The sequence below is a fragment of the Corythoichthys intestinalis genome, chromosome 7 (genome assembly GCF_030265065.1).
Source record: "Corythoichthys intestinalis isolate RoL2023-P3 chromosome 7, ASM3026506v1, whole genome shotgun sequence".
NCBI lineage: Eukaryota > Metazoa > Chordata > Actinopteri > Syngnathiformes > Syngnathidae > Corythoichthys > Corythoichthys intestinalis.
In genome coordinates, this window is record NC_080401.1 from 14,093,983 (window position 1) to 14,108,544 (window position 14,562).

Genomic DNA, 14,562 nt, shown 5'->3' on the forward strand with positions numbered 1-14,562 from the left:
AGCATCTCTGAACGCACAGTACGTCGAACTTTGAGGCAGATGGGCTACAGCAGCAGAAAACCACGCCGGGTGCCACTCCTTTCAGCTATGAACAGGAAACTGAGGCTACAATTTGCACAAGCTCATCGAAATTGGACAATAGAAGATTGGAAAAACGTTGCCTGGTCTGATGAGTCTCGATTTCTGCTGCGACATTCGGATGGTAGGGTCAAAATTTGGCGTCAACAACATGAAAGCATGGATCCATCCTGCCTTGTATCAACGGTTCAGGCTGGTGGTGGTGGTGTAATGGTGTGGGGAATATTTTCTTGGCAGTCTTTGGGCCCCTTGGTACCAATTGAGCATCGTTGGAATGCCACAGCCTCCCTGAGTATTGTTGCTGACCATGTCCATCCCCTTTATGACCACAATGTACGCAACGTCTGATGGCTACTTTCGGCAGGATAATGCGCCATGTCATAAAGCTGGAATCATTTCAGACTGGTTCTTGAACATGACACTGAGTTCACTGTACTCAAATGGCCTCCACAGTCACCAGATCTCAATCCAATAGAGCATCTTTGGGATGTGGTGGAACGGGAGATTCGCATCATGGATGTGCAGCCGACAAATCTGCACCAACTGTGTGATGCCATCATGTCAATATGGACCAAACTCTCTGAGGAATGCTTCCAGCACCTTGTTGAATCTATGCCACGAAGAATTGAGGCAGTTCTGAAGGGAAAAGTGGGTCCAACCCGTGACTAGCATGGTGTACCTAATAAAGTAGCCGGTGAGTGTATGTATAGTTCTGTTGCCAGCTTGTCCTAGTCTGTTTTTTGTGATCACTGTTTTTTTTCGTGAGCGCATTTGAACACATCATGCGGGAGTGAGGATGAGGGCATGATCGGCTTTTAGGAGTCGTCGCCAGGTTGTGATTGAAAATAACCTTTAGAGAACAACAACTAATTCCTGACATCGTTACTTGGGATTTTACAACCGTTGCTCAATTGCACACTCACCACTCGGAAAATAACAAATAAAAACACGGTGTGGAACCAAGGAAGGCCATAACAGTGGCCGAGACAGGTGGAGCCTGCTGGGGCAGCCGTGTCGTGAGTCTCGCTTTCCCGAAAGTGGCGACAATTTTGACGGGCGAAAAAGTCAAGAAAGTGAAATTGATTGATTGTACGCCTCTGTGACTTCACGTACCACGCAGTTGACTTTCGTGGTTTAATTTTTCCCTGCTCATTTTTTATATACTCCAGTTCGTTCGGCATTGAGTTGGGAGGGGCCAACCCCACTTCTGGCTGAGCAGAGACTTAACGCTCGAGACGAGATCTGTACTAACAGCTATCTCCGTCCAATCCGCGAAAGGAGGACCACCAATTGGCAGTGAATTGAAGCAAATCATTGCAACATACTGTACTGGTATGTTCGAAGGTCCAAGAAAACTAGGTGAATGGACCATCAGCTCATCACAGCTCATTCATGTCAAACAGGCCAGCCTGTTCCACTTTTAAAATTACAGGTTGTCGGAGAGCCAATTACACTCATCTAAAGAGCCAGAAATGGCTTGCGAGACATAGGTTCCCGACCTCTACTGTATTTGAACAAATACAATTTTCTTGCTGAATACGGCGGGTGCAGCTTATAAAATTACAGTACTTTTATTTTAACGTATAACGAACCAATACACAAATTATTTAATGAGATGCAAGAATGAAAAATGAATACAGAATGGATAAACGCTAGAATTTCTTATTCAATCAACAAATGTTAGGGAAAACGCTTAACATACTTAACATACATACATAATACATAAACTCAAGTCTTTATTTGTAAAACACTCTAAAAACAACCACTGTTGAAACAGAAATATGAATGCCAGGTGGGCTAAATAACAGACCACATTTTACTGGGGGGGCTGGAAATACTTGTCTTTTGCATGAAGTTGCAAATGCAAATGTGTTTTACACCAAAGTGGAACCACATACGTATTACATTGCAAAACTGCAGCTGCTAGTAAAATACTATATGACTACTACAAGTCCTACATATTATGTAGGTAAGACTAATAATTGCTGCATCAGAGGTGTCATTTCTTTTAAACAGAAGCCAGTCAAATAGAATTAGTTTTAAACTTGTATTTTTTCACTCAGCAACATTGCATTCTATCATCAGATAATTAGTTGTGTTACAATTCACAACTTCAGTGTGTCGGATGATCAGAAAGTTTTGTCAAATTTATAGTTCCAGTACTACCTGGGAAGGAAGAAAATTGCAGGGTCGACTTTGTCCCATTCACTGCTGCGTTATTCAGAATGACACACTGTTATGGCAGATTTGTCTCTTTTTCACTCTATTACAAGCAGTGTAAAAAAGGGCTTTTAATTCCTCAGAACACTCTAGGCCTTGTTGTGTTGGAAGTGCTGTGTCATGCCCGCTCACAACCAACGCACACCAGCACATCACAACACATTCCTGCTTCATTCCATTGGGTCATCTCCCAATGCATTTCCAATCAGTCTGCGCACTTGAGTAGTTGTAGTTTTTTGTTTTTGCTTTTTAGTGTTAAAATAAAACAGCAAGTTGTTTGTCTATTTCTTCATGCTAACATTAAACCAGGTCTTAATAAAAGTCATTAGACTCCTCTCCATAATAGCAGTACAGTTCAGCTTAACACCAGTATGCAAATGAATTAGTTCCAAGAGTCAGAAAAGTTGTAAAGGGTACCAAAAGAGAGGGACTGCCAGCCTCTGATAAGTATATCAAAACAATTTCCCCCATAGGAAGTCATGGAATTAGAAGGAATTTGTCACGTTGGTCATGTTTCTCTCAACACTTCTTTTTGAAACATGTGGCAGCAATGTTACAAAAAGCCAAAGAAAAGCAAAACTTTTGTTTTAGTACTAAACCTGTACAACTTGCTTAAGTCATTCAACTTTTTTTTTTTTAATATCAACTTGTTAGATGTTCAATGTACCCGAATGGAATTGTACTTGATTTACCGTATTTTTCGGACTACAAGTCGCACCTGAGTATAAGTCGCACCAGCCACAAAATGCCCAACGAAGAGAAAAAAAACATATACAAGCCGCACCTGAGTATAAGTCGCATTTTTGGGGGAAATTTACTTGATAAAATCCAACACATAGAACACTCATTTCGTCTAGAAAGGCAATTTAATATAAAAATACAATAGAGAGCAACATGCTGAATAAGTGTACAGTGTACATTGCATGAACAACGACATGCGAATATACTGTCCTCACCAGGACGCTACGGCTCGGTCCTGACTATTCAGCGGGCTAAACTCCCAAATGACGATGCTGGACGTCCGTATAATTTGCTGAATCAATTTCATCCTTGATACCAAACAGGTTCGCATCGACGTAAATAAATGATAATTAGGTGCTTTTACAGCAATGACATGACACAAACGGTTAGCATGCGTTCGCTAGCATCGTTCAAACAACCACACAACTGGCTCTAAGTGTCCGATCGCATGTGGAAAACACAACAACAACAGAAAAGATGATACACACGGGTGTTGCCTCTGTAGAGATATTTTACAAGCATAAACAATGAACGTAGGTTCGCAGCAGTGTTTCTCTCTCGCTAACTCGCCCACTCAGTCAGAGCTACGTAGCTGTCGGTCTTCTTCTGGCGTGTGAGCGCTCTTATTCACGTAAACAAGTGCGAGTGCGCCCCCACGTTGGCGTGAAAGCGCCACAAACTAAAAGCATGCATTTCAATATAAAAAAGTCAATAATACAATTGAACACACATTGCCAAAGGCAGAACGCGAACGTGGCCATAGCTATTAAGTTATTCAGATAACTATAGCATAAAGAACATGCTAACAAGTTTACCAAACCTTCAGTATCTCTCTAAAACACCAAAATAACATGTGAAATGATATCATAATGCGTTAATAATTTCACACATAAGTTGCTCCTGAGTATAAGTCGCACCACCAGCCAAACTATGAAAAAAACTGCGACTTATAGGCGGTAAAATACGGTATTTTGTTTTTAAGCCTGATTTGCTTTTTATTCATTTAAAAAAAAAAAAAAATTATTAGTTTGTAACCTCTGATTGGCTGACAGCCAATTCAGAGTGTACTCTGCCAAGTGCCCATTGTTTTCAAGTCAGAGGTTTTTCATTTTTTATAATTATTATTATTGTTATTATTTTTGTGTGTGTGTGTTCAATGTATTTATTCAGATTCAGCATTGGAAAGCGATACATATACGACATATTTTTCCCTTTTTCTCCCCAAAGTATAATTCTTTATTAAATGCTTCATTGAGTGAGTCCTCTCAAATGCACTCACACTGCTTAGAACAGCACACAACACACTACTGCTAGTGTTTAACACGCTAAACGACTCGGTGCCTTCCTTGCGTTCCGAAGATGGTGCTGACTGTGTTTTAGTTCAGCTTTATTTGGCATAGATCAGTAATCAGTATATTGATGTTTGTGAATTGTTCTTGAATCTTCCTCGGCCGAATTGCGAATAATCTAAGAATCTTACATTTCGCACGCCTCTATAAAATACTCTGTTTATTTATTTATTTATTTAACTTGGGAGGGGGGGGCAGCGTTGGACTGAGGGTGCGATGTTTGAAGCGCGAAGTAGCGAGGGATCGCTATAGTTGTTAATTTCAGTAAACAACTTATTTTTTAAACTCTAGTTTTCATCTTTGCGTTCATTTGTTTTCGGTAATGATAACAACCTTAGCGAAAACAAACATGTTCTCAAAAAAACATCCTCAGACCAGAAAGCACAACGTTCTTGTTTATAAAACCCACATTGTCCTTTTTCGTTGAATTCATTGTCAAGTTAAAATTTGTTGTGGCGCTAAAATGTCATGGTATATGTGTGGTTCATTGCCCTTGTGTCTGCAAAATGTTTGAAAGCGTTCTCCTAGTGACCTCTGGCATTTCCTCCGCTGGAGTTTCTCCTCTCCAAAACATATTGAACACAGTAATCCCTTTTTGAATAAATGCATAAAAAGTCCTCTGATGTCAGTATTGATCCGTATCGATCAGTATCATGTCAGCAAGTGTTGCCCTTACCCCTCATTAGGATGCTGATGTTTTTATTGACTGTCCTCATGCTCTATGCAGGTTGACATGCTCGCCGTGCGTAGGCCTTTGTCCCAAACTCTGCGTGGGGAATAAAACCATTGACTCGGTCACCTCAGCCCAAGCTTTAAGAGGTTGCACTGTTCTCCAAGGCAACATGATCATCAAGATTCGAGGCGGGAGTGAGTACACTTGGCCATCATGTAGTTAGCTGTGTATTTCTTTGCTTTTCAGAGCAAATATCGGATTTGACTAATTAAACTGACTTTTATTTTTGCAGATAATATAGCTGCTGAGCTGGAGGCTAGTTTGGGTCAGATTGAGGAGATCACAGGCTACTTAACAGTTCGCAGAGCCTACGCCCTTGTGTCCCTCTCGTTCCTCCGTAAACTGCGCATCATCAGGGGAGAGCATCTTGAGGGCGAGTAAGTCTTTTCCCTTTTCGCTCCGTCTCATTCTATTTCTTTGCATCTAAGTCAGGGGTGTCCAAATTGGTCCTCAAAGGCCGCTGTAGGTCCTGTTTTTTGTTCCTACCGATTGAGCACAGACCGTTTAACCAATGAGGATTCTGCTAAAACAAGAAAAACTACAATCAACTGATTATACTTATAAGACACCAGATCGGTGCAAATGTGTTGTCCTGTTTTGTTGGAAAGAAATCCTGCACCCACTACAGCCCGATGTGGAATAGCTTGGGCCCCCCTGATCTAAGGCATCACTCCATCTCTTTCAGCATCTACGCTTTCTATGCACTGGACAACCAGAATTTGCGTGAGCTCTGGGATTGGTCCAAACACAACCTTACCATCCAGCGCGGGCGCACCTTCTTCCATTACAACTCCAAATTGTGCATGTCCGAAATCAGCAATATGGAGAAGGTGACAGGTACCAAAGAGCGCAACCAAAAGAATGATATTGCAGCTCGCACCAACGGTGACCAAGCCTCTTGTAAGTTGATGTGATTGTTTTTGGCACGAAACGTTTTTTCAATTAATTAATTATAAGTAAAGTCCCTCCTCCCCCCCCCCCTTTTTTTTTTTTTTTTTTTTTTTAGTTATTTCAAGTATTATATTGATGATAGAGCCACACAGGATTTCAATTTTATTCAATGATATTTTTGTGATTGTTTTTATAGAAAGGGTTTAATTACCTATTGCCACTTATTAGGCCATCTGTCTATAATCACACACTGCAAAAACACACCTGCTTAAAACGAGTTAAATTCCCTTGTTTTCAATGTAAATCTACTAGCAATAGGTGAAATTATCTGCCAGTGCTTTAATTAAATTTTACTCAGATTTTTGAAATAAGAAAAAAAGCTGAATATAAGCTTAATAGGCTTATTTTAAGCAATAAATTTGTACATTTAATCTTAAAAAAGCATGTTTGTCAGAAATTTTCTTAATTGAGGAATAGATATTGCCCAAAACATTATCTGAAAGCAATTTTTTTCTTGATTTAGGTGGAAAAATTACCAACTTTTAGATGTATGGGTTTAATAAGAACAAATAGTAATATTTATTTGAAGGGAACCTCGGACTTAAAGACTTGTGGGCTCTAATAAGCCACAATTGTTCTCTTTTACTAAAATATGTTATGAGAAACACTTAAGATATTGCCATTGATTTAAAAATCTATAATATTTAGAACATGTTTTGACCTACGGATGGCGCCATGTTTTATGGACGCTCGGGGTGATGACATAGATTGTCACTGTCACTCAACGAAAACTACCGGACTAACTCATAACAACGTTTATCTTTTAAGAACTACAAGTCTTTCTGTCCATGGATCCCTTTAAAGTAAGTGGAATAATCTGGTGCATTAATCTGTTAACTAGTTGTTAACACTCAAAACAAGATGGAGGGAATTATTTGACTGGATTCAAGAAAAATTGTTTGATTAAGACTTATAAATTTGCAGTGCACAAGGAACAGTTCTTTTTTTTCCCCAGACAAAGATAAATGCTTTACATCTGCTTTATCCCTTAGGTGAAACTGAACGACTAGAATTTACACAAATCAGGACAGCGTCAAATAAGATTTATGTGAGGTGGGAGCCATTTTGGCCGCTAGATTTCAGAGACCTGCTGGGCTTCATGGTTCTTTACAAAGAAGCGTAAGCGTCTGACACGTTGTGTTCATTTTTAATTGAGGAGGTCTGACCGTGTCTGTGTTTATATGAAATCTACCTTGGACACTTTTCCTTTAGGCCCTACATGAATGTGACAGAGTTAGATGGGCAGGATGCTTGTGGCTCCAACAGCTGGATGATCGCCGACGTCGACCCACCGCCACGCACTACCGACAACACGGAACAGAAAAAGCCATACCATTACATTTGGCCCCTCAAACCGTGGACTCAGTATGCCATTATGGTCAAAACCCAACTGTCTGCATCTGACGAGCATCAGGTTAAGGGGGCCAAGAGTGAGATCATCTACGTCCGTACCAATGCCTCTAGTGAGTAACACGGCTGAAGTGTAGCATACAAGTTTAGGATTTGATCACTTGTTCATTGCTATTGATGATGACAGATGTCCAATCCATTTGAACCTGGAGGAATGGCAATGAATTATCATGTTTCAATGCCATTGGTTTGATGTGGTATAGGTTCAAATGGATCAGACGTCAAGGCAACGAATGAGTTACTGAAGTTCACTTATAGTAGAACTAGATATTATATCTCTGTAATTAAACTTTGGACTCTTTGCTTTACCGTACATTTATCCCTTAGATTTATCATAACTCATTGCCTACCCATAGACATCACTATCAGTTGACTGGGCTCGGGGCCAATCCGTAGGGGGCCTATCTTCAAAAACTCAAAATTCAAATATTTTCAAAACCTAAGCCACCAGTGACCTAAAACCAAAACAGGCACCCCCACCCCTTAGGCATATATGAATCTCCATGAGCAGCGACATTAAAAAAAATCAAAGTTGTTGTCTAATAAAATCCAGATTATTTTTTATACTAGTATGAAAAAACTTAATATGGCTATAAAATTCTCAAATGTTTTGCTAGATGCACTAAAAACACCAAATGCAGAGATAATCACCTATATTTTAAGGTCCTTAGCAATATTTAACATATAAGTTTTTTCCCAAAAGAGTAACTTAATATATTTTATTAAATTTAGTGCAAGTTTTCAACAGTTATTAAATCTCTCAATTTTCTTATCAAAAAATTAATACTTGAGGGAAACATGCAGAATCATCTTAATTTTACTCAACAAAAGAAAAAATTTGAGGTTTTTTTTTTATATACAACCACAACTTATTTACGGTAAGTTGAATTTCGCTATTGATTAGAGATACAAAATCCAACATGGCGGCTGTCACAAAACAGATTTTTAAGTTGAAAATTCTGGTAAATGCTTAAATCGTGGGATTTCTACAGATATGAATGAACATAAAACAGTCTAGATTTTTGTTTAAAAGCAAAAAAAAAAAACGGTCAGTTATCGTTTATTTTGCGTAGATATTTCAAGCAAACTTTACGGGGTTGTGTGATCCAAAATGGTGGCCATCACAAAACAAAAAGGCTTTTTAAGTTGAAAATTCTTGTAAATAAATGCTTAAAGCGCAGAATTTCTACAGATATGAAGGTAAAAGAGTCTAGATTCTTGGTTAAAAGCAAAAAAACGGCCATTTATCATTCATTTTACGTAAATATTTCAAGCCAGAGTTACACAAAATGTATCCATTTATTTATTTATTTATTTATTTATTTTTTAAACAACATTTCAAAGTGCATGCACGGTGCTATTTAATATAATAATTGCCTTGAATCCTCGACCAAATCAGTCTTGAGACTCTCCTGCCTGGTTTTATGAAGTAAAACCTTCGTCCTATTTCCACCTAAATCCTGCGTTAGAACGCAGCGTGTTTGAGTTTATCACAGTGACAGCCAACTCAATGTTCTGCCTGAGTCGGCCCTCTACGGGAAGGTGTGGTGCAATGTCTGTGGAAGTTGTCTTGTCAACTGATGGTGGAGTCTATGGCCTACCATTGATGGTGACGGACAAACCAGATCTGGTTGAACTTTTTGTAGATTGACCACACAGTAGCTTTAGCATACTACCACTAAACACTGAAACTAAGTAGATCAACCTTCCTACTGATGTAACTGCTGTCAATGGCGCTGCAACATGGTCATTCTAAGCCAGACATCCCAATTCAAATAGATCAAACCTGTACAGTTTTGCTGTCAGTAGCAGTGAATGAGTTAAACAATATATGTGTGTGCAATATAACGCATACACAAAGCATTTTGTGTATCCTTGAGGCAAAACCAAAATTGCCCTCACTCGTAAATGATTAGTCGAAATTGTCGTGAATTGTTTGCGCAACATTGTTTGAATCCTTGTAGCGGGGTGCTTTCTTGCTACATTTTAATAGCCAATGTGTCTTGGCCTGTCCCTGCTGCCGATTTGATCATTTGAACAGAGTGAAACACTTGGCAAGAATACCACTATCATCATTTGCACACACATGCACACAAATGTGCAAACACAAAAGACTGAGTCATTCAAATTATTGCTTCATAGTGCCGTTGGGGGACAAAAACTCTGCAGGTTACCTTCCTACAGCGATAGTAGAGGGAGAAAATCAATGATGTGTGAGCGTGCCAGACATTTCTAGAATGTTGTGCCCTAATGTTTGACTACCTTCATCTTCCTCAGAGCCCTCAGTGCCTCTTGATCCCATTTCTTCCTCCAACTCCTCCTCTCAAATAATCCTCAAGTGGAAGCCTCCCACCAATCCCAACGGCAACATCACCCACTACCGGGTCATCTGCCGCAAGCAACCCGAGGACAGTGACCTCTACAAGTTTGACTACTGTCTGCAAGGTCGGTATCCAACCAAGCGTGTGGGATGTTTACGGAAAAATCCGATTTGCCTGTCACGCTCTCCGATGGTACTTCTACAGGAATGAAGCTGCCTTCCCGGACCCCGACGCAGCTGGACAGCGATGAAGAGCAGAAGTGGAACCACACGGACGTGCCGAACACAAGAGACAAGTGTTGCGCATGCCCAAAGACTGACATTCAGCTTAAGAAGGACCAAGAGCAAATTGAGTTTCGCAAGACCTTTGAAAACTACCTTCACAATGAAGTCTTTGAAAGCAGGTACATTTCAGAAGTGTCATGTCAACACTCATTTCTTGTTTAAAAGTGACAGGGCTATCACAGCATGTAGGCTGCTGGTGTCTTTCAATTTTCTTGTACAGTACATGCAGAGCAGTTTAATAAAAAGAGTGGAAAAAAATTTAGATCGTTCTCTAATAAAATCCAGATTATTTTTTTATGATTAATAATAATAATAATAATATTTTATATTCTTAAAAATGTTTTATATACGTATGAAATAACTTAACATGGCTATAAAATTCTGCAATGTTTGGGTAGAGGCACAAAAATCACCAAATGCAGAGATTACCACCTATATTTTAAGAGTCCTTAGCAATATTTAACATATATAAGTTTTGCACAAAATAGCAACTTATATATTTTTTAAATTTAGTGCAAGTTTTCAACAGCTAATAAATCTCTCAATTTTCTCATCAAAAACTTAATACTTGAGGGAAGCATGCAGAATCATAATTCTACTCACCAAGAGCAAAATTTGAATTTTTCTAAATACAATCCCAACTTATTTAGGTTGAATTTCAGTATTGTGTCGATACAAAATCCAACATGGCGGCTGTCACAAAACAAAGAGATTTTTAAGTTGAAAATTCTGGTAAATAAATGCTTAAATTGTGGGATTTCTACAGATACGAACGTAAAACAGTCTAGATTTTTGTTTAAAAGCAAAAAAACGGGCAGTTACCGTTTATTTTATGTAGATATTTCAAGCAAAAGTTACGGGGTTGTGTAATCCAAAATGGCGCCCATCACGAAACAAAGAGCTTTTTAGGTGGAAAATTCTGGTAAATAAATGCTTAAATTGTGGGATTTCTACAATTATGAACATAAACGATTATTCGTTAAAAGCAAATAACAAGCAGTTATCGTTCAATTTACGTAAATATGTCAAGCAAAAGTTACGGTGTTGTAAAGCTGAACATGGCGGCCGTCACGAAACAAAAAGGCTTTTTGAGTTGAAAATTCTTGTAAATAAATGCTTAAATCGCGGAATTTCTATAGATATGAAAGTAAAACTGTCTAAATTCTTGGTTAAAAGCAAAAAAAAAAAAAAAAAAAAAAAAAAAAAACGACCATTTATCATTCATTTTACGTAAATATTTCAAGCCAGAGTTTCACTTATTTTATCCATTGACACCCCCCCCCCCCCCCCACACACACACACACACACACACACAACGTTTCAAAGTGCATGCATGGTGCTATTTAATATAATAATTGCCTTGAATCCTCAACCACATAATTCTTGAGACACTCCTGCCTGCTTTTATGAAGTAAAACCTTTGTCGTATTTCCACCAAAATCCGGCGTTAGAACGCAGCGTGTTTGAGTTTCATCAGGTAGGTTGCTGGTGTCTTTCAATTTTCGTGTACAGTACATGCAGAGCAGTTTAATTAAAAAGAGTGGAAAATTTGAGATAGAGCAATATGAAAATATACTTTGATCCTGTTTTGGGCCAGATCGCGACATGGCAGACAATCAGAGGCCAGGCGAGATCACCCATCGTTTGTCTACCGCAGCTCTGTGCCAGCTTTCCTTTGTCCTTCAATGTTTGTGTGTCATTTATGTGGACTTGTTTTTGTTCTGGGCAGGACAGTGGGTGGGCTCAGGGTGAGAGGTGCTGAATTTGGAGGCCCCAGTACAGCTAACCCATTCACTTGAAACACGCACACACGCACACGGTTTGTTGCGACTCCCCTACGGGAGATATTACTGTGGACATTATCATTCACGCCAGTCAAGGATGCAGTCATGCAGACGGCCATTCGGACACACACACACACACACACCTACACACACACACACAGTGGACCTCACACACACACCTCAGCAGGACTTGGAGCCCTTGGTGGAATAGGTCAGTGTCATGCATTGCACTGCACAAAGACCTCTCCGTGGTCCTGTTTTTCATCACGCAAGAGGATGTAAGATGTTTTTCACCCACCTGCCCGAGTTTTTAACTCAGTCCTGCACTATTGACCTTTTGGCAAGAGAAGTACAGTCTAGTTAATGACACTTTGATAGAACTAAAGAGATGTTCCAGTTTGAGAGTTGATCTATCATGCAAAAAGTGGCGGAGGTAGGTTTATGACCATAGGAAGTGGACATTAGCTCATGAATACCATCTAGTGGTAGCTAGAAGGTGGTCTGTCACAGTAGTAGGCCTAAAAATAGACTACAGAATAGAGATAGACAGATATGGGTTTTTCAGGACCGATACTGATTATTGGTAGTAAGAGGGGCCGATAACCAATTTTTGGAGCGGATATTCATTTGCAGTAAAAGTTGAAAAATTGCCATTAAAAAAAAAAAAATCAACAATGCAAACACTGTACCTTTTTTGAAATGCCTAAAGCATGTTTATTAAGGCACACAAATGGAAAATAAAAGCTATAGAAGTGCCTGAATTTGCTAGACTCGGAAACATCTCTGAATACAAGGTTCAATAAATAGCTCTAAATAGCTCAACAGACATTATTAACTCTCGAAACAAAAAAGGACAAGACAAACACCTGCAGCTAAATGCTAAGAAAACAAAATAAAACACATGCACGTTGGACAACAACAGACCCAACAGCTGACGGTCAACGGAGAATAACTAGAGATGGTCGTAGGCTTTAAATACTTGAGTTCAATTAAAAGCAACACAGCAGACTGCACGAAAGATATCAATAGACGAACTGGGATAGCAAAAAGGAAAATGATCGAGCTAAGCAACATTTGGAAAGATAGAACATTAAGCAATGCCCTGAAACTCAAGATACTAAGGAGCTTCATTTTTACAGTGATAACATATGGAGCAGAAGGATGGACTTTTAAACAGAAAGAGGAAAAGAAAATACATGCAGCAGTAATGTGGTTTTACCGAAGACTACTGAGAGTCAGCTGGAAAGCTGGAAATTCAAGCATTCTCAAAGAACTAAACTTCAAGAGACAACTTCTACCAGCAATAATTGAAAAGAAAATGTCTCACTTTGGACACATATGTAGGAACAGAAAGTGCAACATGGCGAGAGACATAATTCAAGGAAAGGTAGAGGGTCGACACAATAGGGGAAGATCAAGAACGGCATACAGGAAGCTTTTAGATAGGCAGAGAACAGAAAAACGTGGAGACAGTTAACAAAGGAGGCAGCACGGTCAGCAAGCGACAATGTCAATGCTGGATAGAGAGAGAGAGGGAGAAATGGCTCTAAAAGGTTAGCCCTGATGACCTCGTCTAGGGACCCTTGAGCAAGATATTAAACCCCACGTTGCTCCTGGTGCTGCGTCACCAGTAGGTAGATGAGGATATAGTGTGAAGTGCTTTACGGGCATTAAAAAGGTGGAAAGGCGCAATTCAAGTGTAACTCCATTTACCATTTAACCAATCAGAGGACAGGGTGAATACTAGTGCAAGTGACAGCAGGTAGGAGAGGCATCTGAGCCGAAATAACCCAGTTTTAAATATTTTTTTCATATCGGCCGGTTGGATTATTAACAAAAAGTCTGATACGATATACATCAAATTTCAAAATATCAGCGCCAGTAATTGGTCTGTAGTACAGTATAGGCATGTACCGATATGGTATTCTGACGTTATGATAACCTTAAACCAGGGGTGTCCAAACTTTTTGCAAAGGGGGCCAGATTTGGTGTGGTAAAAATGTGGGGGGCCGACCTTGGCTGACATTCTTTACGAAGAACAATGTATTTAAGCAAATTTTGGCAAGCCATTCCTTGTGGCACATTTGCTTTATTATTTTTTTAAATTAATAATTTCAACAAACTCGCAACTAGCCTTTGTGGCGTTCTCCTTCGACTCTCGGGCTTTTGTGAATACTGCTGCTGTAAAATTAAACTAGCTTTAAGTTGCTTCAATTTCTCGCTACGTATATCTTCGCTGTAATCTCGTCGTACATGTCAGTGTGTCTTGTTTGGTAATGTCGCCAGAAATTGAACTATTTAAAAACAGTGACTGTCTCTTTGCAAATGAGGCAGGGACAGTTGTTGCGTATTTTAGTGAATAAATAGTCCAATTTCCACCTATCCTTGACGCGTCGGCCGTCGCAGTCAACTTTTGTTGTTGTTGATTGTCGCCATTTTAGAAAATTGGGAGTAAAGAGTTACACGGGGTAATGTTGCTTTTAGTGGGTAAATGAGGAGCAGCATTTACTGTGTAAGCTACTTTATATGCTGGTAGCAGTATTGCTGACCAATTTATTAAGTCTATGTGCGGGCCAGACATTATTGATTTTATGACAGAGGCTGGGGGCCGGATGAAATTTGACCAAGGGCCGCATTTGGCCCCGGGCCGGACTTTCGACATGTCTGCCTTAAGCCAAAATATCATGGTTT

General features: G+C 39.5%; 1 protein-coding gene across 1 annotated transcript in view; it reads left to right on the plus strand.

The window, feature by feature from the left end:
* insrb (insulin receptor b) overlaps positions 1-14,562 on the plus strand; it is a 165,936-nt gene that overhangs the window by 116,840 nt on the left and 34,534 nt on the right. Inside the window, exons 5-11 of the mRNA XM_057840121.1 lie at positions 5,116-5,255; positions 5,354-5,498; positions 5,807-6,021; positions 7,065-7,191; positions 7,285-7,535; positions 9,760-9,927; positions 10,008-10,206. Coding sequence (XP_057696104.1) covers positions 5,116-5,255; positions 5,354-5,498; positions 5,807-6,021; positions 7,065-7,191; positions 7,285-7,535; positions 9,760-9,927; positions 10,008-10,206 — 1,245 coding nt within the window. The remainder of the gene's footprint in view (positions 1-5,115; positions 5,256-5,353; positions 5,499-5,806; positions 6,022-7,064; positions 7,192-7,284; positions 7,536-9,759; positions 9,928-10,007; positions 10,207-14,562) is intronic.